Genomic DNA, 11,017 nt, shown 5'->3' with positions numbered 1-11,017 from the left:
AGTAGGGCATGCCACCTTCTAAAATTTTAAGCGTATAGTTAAAATTTTAAAAAGCTTGGTGGCAATGACACAGTTGACACTTATTTCCCCTTAATGTGCTTTTTTGTATTAATGTGTAGAGACTGCAAAAATTAGATCTATGTGTGACCCTAAGGGGGGTATTCAATTGTAGGCAAGTTTTTTTTCCCCACCGCATAAAAAAAAAAAAAAAAAAACTCCCGCGGGTTCTTGATGGCAATAGCGACCGTTTTGAGTTAGCGCAGCGGGAAAACTTGTGCAATTAAATTGAAAAAGAGGGAACGCTGCCCCCGCGCATTAAAAATTGTGTTTGCGAGATTTTAAGGGAGTAAAGGGGAGTTTTAAAGCGGTCATGTATAACACAAAAAAAGGTTTTGCATACATTTCCATACGTTAGATTGCATTACACATTCATAATATCTACATTACAGTACTTTGTTTAGCATATTTTTTATTTGAACTATTTTTTACTATACAATCATTTATGCCATGTCAAAACACATTACTACATTCATATATGTACCAAAAACATATATAAATATATAATTAATTAGTGATTTTATTTTATTTATTTTTTTAATGCTTTTTTTATTTCATTATTTTTTCACAAGAAAATCAACATAAGTTTAACTTTCTGTCCACATTATTACATGATTTCAAATACTTTTCAAATACTTTTTTATTTTTAACACACCCCAAGGAGGTGCGAGATAAAACAGCATATTTTCCTGTTTTACCCGCCGCGTTAAAAAACAATTGAATAGCTTTTAACGCGGCTGCCTCTTGCACACCCTATACTTTCAATAGACCTTCTACTGGAGCGCGAGAGGACTGTTTTATGAAAACAAATATAGCGCTAACAATGGAATTGAATTGTTGGTAAAGTTAACCCGCTCGATAAAAAACAGCGTTAAAATGACAAAACGCGGTCAAAAAACAAATCTCGCTGACAACTGAATACCCCGCAAACAAACGAAACGTTGGTCAACGTCCTCTATGGCTAGGGCAACTTGACAATGGGGGCTATAAACTAATAAACTGCAAATAAGATGTTATACCTAGTAACCAGACATTTGCTATCGATATCTAACTTACACTAGATCAAACCATCATTGGTTGCTAAGAATTATTGAACATTTAAAGAACCAGCAAAATTAAGTGTTATGCTGGTTTCTCGCTGTTTTAAGTATGACTTCCCCCATACACTACAGGCAGCTGTAGCTCTTGATGGGATCTTACACTTAATCCTGTATATAAATCCACCAATCTACATGTGCATTTCCCACACGGCAACTCTACAAGGCTGTCACTCAAACTGCCAGCACCTCCCTCCCAACATAGCAACCTTCTGCAAGGAGTGAAACAGAACATGATGGACATATTTAGTTATTTATAAACCCTTCAGATATTTTAGGTTTATTATCTGTCTGTATCTACATGTCAAACTGCTCTTTAAAGGTGCACCCACATTTTTACCATTCCGTCCAGCAACCTATGTAGACGTGTGCTGTATAAAGTCGAGCAGTGGTGTCTTGTGCAACAAAGTAAGAAAAGAAAGGAAAAATATTTAAGCATTTCAAGACCAGTCTGGTCATTATATATATATATATATATATATATATAACAGTATGTAAATAAAAATGGTTTCATTTAGTATAGGTTGGCAATGTGTAACGCACTACAATAGAGGTGAATCAGGCAGTTTCAGGCTTGTTAAAGGGAAAATATGTACAAACTGGATGGAACATTGATTTTTCCTTGGTCTAATTTTTATCAGAATGAACAAGTGAAAAAAAGTCTTTTCTTCAGGGATATTATACTTTATATTTATAATATGGCAATATAACAAAATGTATTTTGCTTTATTTTTCAGTACACAGAAACTTTATAGCACAAATGTAATTTACAAAGCTGTAAACCTCAGGGCCCGCAGTACGAGTGCAGTTATTCTTTCTGTTCTGAGGTCATGTCCCTATTTGTTCTGATTTGACCAGTTATTAAAGGTGTCTGCATAGCTAATTGCATTGAGACAGAAACAACTACATGGATGCAAAGCTAGTCAGATAGAGGAGTTCACTGCTGAATGTGGGTTAAGCGCTGGTATGTGCTTCGTATTGCGCCCGTATTCAAACGCGTTGAGCTGTGAGATGAGATATTTACATGAGCTACCCCTGGGTTGAGATTGAACATGTATTCCAGAATTTCTGCTGTTGCAAGTGGCAATAAAAGCCCTTTTACCCCACAAAATGACTTGATCTTTGTATGTCCTTGACAGAGGTCAGGTGTCAGACTATACTTTTAATATGATAACTTTTGCACTATCCAGGAGCATTTGGTACTTAAAGGGCCTGATTCATTAAGGAGAGCAAAACATAAAAAAGGAGTAACTTTGCACCTGGGCAAAACCATGTTGCATTGGAGGGGGAGGTAAATTTAAAATGTGGGGACAGATTTATAGTTGAGGTAGGGCATGTCGTAGATCATTTTTAAATTTCAGTGTAAAAATAAAGCTATCAAGTATCTGTGCGCTATGTGCAAAAAAAAAAACTACTTTGCATCCCTTACATTGTAACATGGTTTTATCCAGGATAAAATTTCCTCCTTATTTGCCTTACTTCCCATAATGAATCAGGCCCAAAGGATCAAAAATACCAATATAATAAAGCAGAAAAATGTGGAACATGAAGACGACATGACCAATATTAATTTTCTCTTATGATTTATTTAAGACATGATTAAAGTTCCAACTAACAGCGCTTTAAGGGAACAAAGAAATGTTGTAATTAAAGGATATGTCCACACTCAATTACATTTTTTTGCCAACAGCCTCGACTTAACCAGCAGGTCTATGTGGGACCCATGATGCTCTTTCCAATGCAGACCATGATCCACTTCCCATAGCCACAAGTGGAAAGAGGAGGTACAAACAACTCTGCAAGTTAGAGTGTAATGTAGCGCTGTTTCTGTTCCAATCTACTGCAACCGCTCAATATTTTAATTGGAAGCTCTGTTAAAAAGTAAATGATTAACTCCCTACTTCACTACAGACAGCTGACCCTTGGGACAGTATCTTGATTGGATCTCAAACAGGTCATAAAGCTGATTCTGCAGGCATTGAAGTTGCTTTGATACCACTCTCCCTGTCCCATTAGAATTTCCAGAGAGCACAGCATATAATCTTTGGTCAGTGTGAACCCTGCTATCAGGATTTTCCACACAGCGATACCCAACTCAGAATGAGTAGGTCTGGGGTTGAGTCAGAATAATAGATCTCATCAACCTGTTTCCACTACAAGTCTAGATATAGGATAAATTAGTTAAGGAAAATACTCACGAGACGACTTCTGGAATGTCTTCCTCTTTTTTGAACCGTCCAGACAACACAAGCACCTTTTTATCAAAATCTGTCGGTCTTTGTGGATTTCTATACACAGTGTGATCTGAATGGAAGACACAAAAATAGGTTTCTGAGTTTTATCTATAAAATGTTTTTTTTCTTATAACATTTAATAAAACTATTAGATGCTGGACCTTTCATTTTTAAGTTAGTACTGTTTTACTGCATAATATGAAAGTTAAAATTGAGTTTTGATGTGCTAACTCCACTCAGGAGGGTACACAGAAAAAAAACCATACATCCTGTGTTCAGATGCAGGGTGTGAGAGTCAACCGGGGTTCTGCAATATCCTCTCTCCAAAGAAACAGATGTATAATCTGCATGTGGTATATCTCACGGACATCAAAAAGAATGTAAATTCATAATTTAATTTTAATAAGTACTGTTACTGTCGTTTTCTGCACTGCTGATGCTGCCTCTACTGTCATATAACTATACAAGGTATGTTGATTGTGACTTTTATTGGAGCTGTATGAAAAACACTGTTTCCTTTTAAGCTGAACCATCTGGAGATAACAGTGTTAAAAATGACATGATTAACAAACTCCATTGTGGGTTGTGCTCAACATCAGATCCTCAATGCAAATCCTCAGGCTAGGGTAACACAGGAGCAAATGTGACTATATAAACTTACAGTATTTTCAGTGCTGTATAGAGGGACATGGCTTTCCAAATTATAGCCAGATCCTGCAAATGACCAGAAGAGACTCTAAAACAAACTCATAGGAATTACTAAAAGCTGGTCTATATAGGTGATGAGTGATATTGGGCAAAAAAAATGGCATGCTGCCAGTTGGAGAACAACCTATGAGAGACAGCCTACAATGGGAAATTCAACATGTGTCACACTCTCCATATAACAGATATTGTGATTTCTTCACTGCAGAATACAATACACAAGTCATTGTATGTGAAATAGAAACTATATCATATGTCTTGATATAATTCAAATATTTTCAGTACTATGTAGATTATTTATGAAAGACAATACTGGCCTGCACCAAACATACGAGTTACATATCCAGATTAAACTTTATAGTAAACATTGCATAATGAAGGTCCTTTAGTGAGCATTACTTGTGTGATGGTACCACTCTCCTTATGTTTCAGATAATGAGGGTTCATTCTGACTCACCAGACAGAGGGAGTCCTTCGTACCACTATCGTCTATGAGCTCATGCTTTATAACTATCCATAATGCATGGGTGTGCATACATACACATGCACACACACTTGGTTAAAGCAGAATATTCAGTCTATAATAATTATTTGATTTTCTGCAAGAAGTGATGTCAGAGTATGCAGGAATCTCTATGTGGATATCTGAAGTAGCGGAAAAGTTTTGGAGACAATGATAATTAAATCATTTATTTATCAAGAACTAAGTTTCATATGGTAAATTTATATGTAACTTCCAGATACACTTTGCAGTTAGACACATGCATTTCTGCAATATATAAACGGTACATTCTGTGTGTGTAGGAGGTGGGGGGCTATAGAACTCTATTTCCCTTAATATAAGTTTGAACCAGAATCCAAGTTATGTGTTGAGACTAAATAAAGCCACAGCGTTCTCTTGGATGTTAAATAGAGTACAAGAGTTATAGGTGTCTCTTCTGTCTAATACATATAATTCAGGTGCCTTACAAAAAATGAATTCTAAGAAAACAAAATATAAGAGTTAAGAAATATGAGCCTCTCTCCATGTCAGTAACAAGACTCCAGCTTAAAAGTTCTATTGTATCCCCCAAGGTCTCAACAGCAAGGAAGCTAGCAGCATACATCCTTGCAGCGGCTAAGTGCCTATTGGCCAGAACCCGTGGCCACCACCCTTGTCCGCTCTTCTAAAAACAAACTTGGCATATAGCAGCCAAGGAAATAATTTACTACCTCCATGAAAGAGGGCATGTGTTTAGGTAAGTATGGGGCCCATGGATGTCCCTCCTCTCCTGCCCCTTGATTCCCCCTCCCCCCAGACCAATGCAAGGTGAGTGCATCCCCTGAATGCCCTTCAGCCCTATGACGCCACCTTTCCTGTATACCCAGAAATTAGTGACATCCCCTTTGCTGTTTCCTATTTACTGTTCAATTGCATTGATACATTTTCTTGTAAGTCTCTTGACAGCCAAAAAAAAGAATAATTGAAAGAAAGTTATAATGTAATGTGAGCTTACCAGTAATTCTATACATATTTTTATTACCCAGCACCTGTGTTAGAAACAAACAGTGCAGTTTGCAGCTAATCTTTTCCCTACTGTTGTCACAGGGAAAGGAGTCAGTGTAGTGTTGTTAGGAGTAGGTACTACTAGATGACGGGGGTCTTGCATGGGATCCTCAAAATTCTGCTAATTGGGGGGAGGAGGCTGGTGACTGAAAATGTACTTTTCGGTTTGACATATCCTTTAATGATTTTCATTGGTTAAAACTAGAAGTGTTCACTGACCCCTGTGTTCTGGTTTTGGTTTTGGATCTGGACTATCTTCGTGTTTTGGTTTTGGCAAAACTGCCCTTGTGTGTTTTGGTTTTGAATCCCGATTTTTTTTTCTAAAATCCCTGTTTTTGTTTGCTAAATTCACATATTTTTGCTTTTTTTCCCCCCCTACATTATTATTAACCTCAGTAACATAAAAATTTCTAGTCATTTGCAGTCAATTTTGATCATCTCACAGGTCACAATATTATTTTCACACACTTTCAAACAAAGACTGCAGATTTAAAATACCAAGCCTGCCAGACCTATTATTTGTATTTCAGCAATTACAATTAGCAATGGAGCAATGGAGCTCTCCTCTTTGTGTGTAACCTATTTAACACCGTACAATTTGACTGCAAATTCAGAAGACCAAGCCTGCCAGTCCTAGCATTTCTATTTCAGCAATGACAATGAGCAATGGAGCAATGGAGCTCTCCTCTTTGTGTGTAACCTATATAACACTGTACAATTTGACTGCAAATTCAGAAGACCAAGCCTGCCATGTCAGTCCTAGTATTTGTATTTCAGCAATGACAATTAGCAATGGAGCTCTCCTCTTTGTGTGTTACCTATATAACACTGTACAATGTGACTGCAGATTTACACCAATCCTGGCAGCCCTAGTATTTGTATTTAAGCAATGACAATTAGCAATGGATCTCTCCCCTTTGTGTGTTACCTATATAACTGCAGATTTACACCAAGCCTACCAGCCCTAGTATTTGTATTTCAGCAATGACAATTAGCAATGGAGCAATGGAGCTCTCCTCTTTGTATGTTACCTATATAACACTGTACATTATGGGACTGCAGATTTAGAAGACCAAGCCTGCCAGACCTATTAATTCTATTCCAGCAATGACAATTAGCAATGTAGCAATGGAGCTCTCCTGAATGTCACTGAAGACTTTGAAGAACTCTGCTACCCACTCCTCTTTTAATTCTACCTATGACGCTGCCCAACTGCTCTACAGACTACCAAGAACTGTGCTACCCCTTCTGTGTCCCTCTGTGAAATCGCGCTGGATCGCCGTGGAGGGTGGTACTTATAGAATCCAAAATCGCGAGATCCGAGGTCCGACAACATAACAATGACGTTTTGCCACGTTTTCAATTCCAAGGGCGCATGAAAGTACCCAGCCGGCTTGGCTCGGTACTCGAATCTGCTAAGTTCGGGTGTGTTCGGTTCTCGGAGAACTGAGCCTGAGCATCTCTATCTAAAACTGGAATGCCCTGGGAACATTGACATATTGGAGCTCTAAACATGATATCAGCACTGAAAATTAGTGTAGTGCAGTTCTATTCAATATACAATACATTTAAAAAATAATATTAATTTATAATGTACAGAGTACAAATCCTGAGAATTACACCTAGAATACAGAAGAGAAGTGCTGCTGAGTAAATACAAAACAGTAAATTCTGAATAGAAACTAAGTACATACAGAACTGAAGTGCTTGTTGACATAATGAAAATTGTAGAAGCATTAGAGCAAGAGAATTGGTAATGTGCAGGTAGACCTTAGTACATAAAGGATAAGAACATATAGGGCCTGATTTTGAGTTAGTAGCAAAGCAAAGGAAATGAGCAACTTTGCACCTGGGCAAAACCATGTTGCATTGGAGGGGGAGGTAAATTTAAAATGTAGGGACAGATTTATAGTTGAGGTACGGCATGTCACAACTTTAATTTCAGTGTAAAAGTAAAGCTATCAAGTATTTGTGTGCTACATGCAAAAACAGCCAGTATTTCCCTTGTGAGCAAAAAAAAATAAGTCAATTTGTACCCTTTGCATTGTAACATGGATTGTGCAGGTGCAAAGTTGCTCTTTTTCTTTGCTTTGCTACTAACTCAAAATCAGGTCCATAGCGAGAATACCATCATACATGCAGACCATTGTATAGTAATCCACACATAAATAATAAAAAAGGGTATTCTCTTATTAATTATAGGGGTGCCATTTAAAACCTGGACCCTGCCTACCTGTCACCCCAGGGATTCAGCTACCGCGAGCAAGCGGGGCGCTAGCTCAATATGACCAGATTCTAGAAAAAAAATCATAAAGGGAAGAAGCGCCAAACATAGTGTAGTAAACACAAGTCATTTGGGTAACAATAAATGAATTCAATTAATATCCGGGCAGCAAAATAATTAACATAATGTAAAACATGTTGCGCCAAAGTGATTAGCATACAATAGTCTCGCTGAAAATGAATACAAAAACAAATACACCATACAGTTAGACTTCTCATTCCTTAAACACCTCTTCCAAGTGTGTATCTAGAAAAAAATCATAAAAAAGAATTTGCAGACATAGCGCAGTACACAAAAGTTGCTTCCCGCCAGCTTTAAGCAGACAGATACGTGTCTCAGATGGATTAACGTAGCTGGTCCTGCAATCAGCACAGCACAGTGTAGCTGCCATCAGGGGTAAAAGTCCTCTAAGATCCTGATGCAGGATTTGCCTACAGCAGTTGGCTGCTGCCCTAACTGATGTATAAGGCTGTGGGTGGTCATGATGACAAAAGAAGCCGGAGAATAGAAAGATAGATGCACAGAGTCCACATTATAGCTGACGTTACTATAATTAACATGTACTAAGAATAGATATTCACAATTGTATGCAGATCTAGATTAGATGTATTGTGCAGTAAGTTGCCCATAAAGAAGAAAATAGATACATTCAGGCTGCAAACAAACACTGACAGCTGCACATAAGACAAGAGAAGTGATACTTGCTTTTATCTTAGAATACAGGACAAGAACAGAAACAGAGGTCAACATGAAAACACAGACAAGAACACACAAACAACACGTTCATTTTAAATTCTATTATGATTTTTTTTACCAAGTGTATTGTAAACATAAAATACAAACATATATGCATGTTATTAAAATGTATTTAGTGGTTTCCATTAACTGTCAGCTGCAAGTTGGCTGTAACATAAGTATAAACATTGCTATTTAAACTTCCCCCAAACAAGCTAAGAACTACTAACATTCCAGGTTCAGCAAGTGAAGAATCATTTCTATACTGTACTTACCAGTAAATGCTTCATTTGGAGTTACTTTGGGTTTGATGTCATTGACACTTTGACAGTAGGGCCTTTGGTAAAGAACACTGCTTGTGCTGGGGTTAACTGCACAAACACCTCTCACCAAAGACCTAAAGGTGGCAAAACCCAGTCTTGACATTGTGTGTGGTGGGTCTGGTCTCCACAATCAGCTGAGTGAAGTTTACTGTGCACACTGTCCTGTGGTAGAGTTCCGCTGTCAGAGAGTGCAGTCAGTGTGCGTCAGTGCAGGAAGTATAGAGACCAATCAGACTGCCTGCACTTATCGCTTAGTCACAGTGACAGCTACAATTGTCAGCATTCTGTGCAGACTCACAGCTGCAATTTTATGTACTGTGTGAATAGACAGATAGCACGTACACAGTTAGTCTTCTGCAGGTAGACAAGGATCATTATCTGCCTGGGAGGAAATTAAACAGAAGCTCATTTTAAAAAGTAAAATTAAGATGTACTGTACAACTAAAGGTTAGGCTGAAGTTTGCATAGTCATTGCCTACCCAAGGGGAGGGTGAGGGGGATTACTGCTTTAGCACAGGAACATCACGTTGTTGCCAAATATATATATAACTTTATATTTTGCAATTTGTTGCCATTTTTGGATTTTACCTGAATTTTGCCAGAACAATTTGCTGAACAGAACACAATTTGATGCAGATTTCTGTTTTGTTTAGTTTAAACATGCTACAATGCTGAGAAGGTAGAAGAGGGAATGGCATAAAAACTGGATTATGGATCAAATCTGGATCCAATGTCATTATTTGTGATTAGTTTGTGTACGCTGGTTTTGAACAATAGTAGGGGCCTGTTTATTGGCAAACTCCCCCATCACAATAATAATTGTCCTCCGATCAATCCATGTCAAAATGTTTTTTTCCATTTACAGTACTTAACCCTATACATGCCCATTATTTTTCAGATTTTCTTCTTGTATTCAACATTATAACACGTGTATATTTACATACTGTCGCTGTCCCAGAACCTGCTCTTTCAATCCACAGATACAGTGTCACACACGGATAAATTTGAAATTCATTCCTATTCATTGTAGACATAAAACCATACTTGCCAACTCTCCCGGAATGTCGAGACTCCCGAAATTAGGATCGGTCTCACGGACTCCCGGGAGAGCTGTCGATTCTCCCACATCTGGCCCATCTGCCCACTTCAATAAAATTAGAGCCGGAATGTACGGGCGGAGGGGGCGGGGCTTCACGATTTGCGTCATTTTGGCCGCCGCCCCAGTGATGTAATGCCAAAACAGGCATTACATCACTGGGGGTGGGGCCAAAATGATGTAAAATGCTAAGCCCCACCCCCTCCGCCCATACACCCCTCCAGGATCTCCCGGACCCGGCCAACATAAGGTTGGCAAGTATGCATAAAATACGCACAAAAATACATGTTATTAAAGTGTGTATTTTCACTAATTTTCCATATGCTTGTCGGCTGCAAGTTGCATATTACATAAATGCATTCTTGCCCACTTTTACAAACTCCCTACAGGTCATGTGACAAGTTCATGAAATGTTGAAATTCACGTCATTGCATAGTGGGGGCGTGGCTTGATGACACAAATCCATACCTCTACTCCAGAGGTGTTAAACTCACGGCCCATGGCCCGCATGCGGACCAAGCTCACATTTCTTGCAGCCCCGCCAGGGTCTAGAAAACAATAAAAATGCCTACGCAACGCGAACCTATCCCTACTTCATACCTCCCAAACCTACTTCTACTGAGGGGTGGGGTGGGTTACCCTAGGCTAGGCCACTGGGCCACCTGCAGTTAACTCCCTTTAAAATTTTTCTAATAGGCTGCTGAGTGAAGTCCCCCCCCCCTCAGGACTGCAATTTGCCAGCCCTCCCTCGCTTCTACTCCATATCTCCCGAATCTACCTCTACTCCATACCTCCCAACGTTGACGCTTAAAAGTTTTAGAGTGCCCTTATATCCCCTACACTTAAAACACCCTTCTGCAGTGTTACTTTTCAAATGTGGACTGATGTGAATACTTAGCAGTGCAGTTGTGAAAGTTTCACTCATCCTCAACTTCCATTA

At 38.7% G+C, this 11,017-nt stretch overlaps 1 protein-coding gene across 1 annotated transcript in view; it reads right to left on the bottom strand.

The window, feature by feature from the left end:
- LOC142101551 (protein FAM162A-like) overlaps positions 1-9,194 on the bottom strand; it is an 11,691-nt gene extending 2,497 nt beyond the window's left edge. Inside the window, exons 1-2 of the mRNA XM_075186001.1 lie at positions 8,934-9,194; positions 3,353-3,458 (exon numbers count right to left, since the gene is read on the bottom strand). Coding sequence (XP_075042102.1) covers positions 3,353-3,458; positions 8,934-9,084 — 257 coding nt within the window. The 5' untranslated portion in view covers positions 9,085-9,194. The remainder of the gene's footprint in view (positions 1-3,352; positions 3,459-8,933) is intronic.
- Positions 9,195-11,017: the final 1,823 nt, after the last annotated feature.

Source organism: Mixophyes fleayi, chromosome 9, assembly GCF_038048845.1.
Source record: "Mixophyes fleayi isolate aMixFle1 chromosome 9, aMixFle1.hap1, whole genome shotgun sequence".
NCBI lineage: Eukaryota > Metazoa > Chordata > Amphibia > Anura > Limnodynastidae > Mixophyes > Mixophyes fleayi.
The sequence above is the reverse complement of the archived record's forward strand: the minus strand, read 5'-3'. Positions and strand labels throughout refer to the sequence as shown.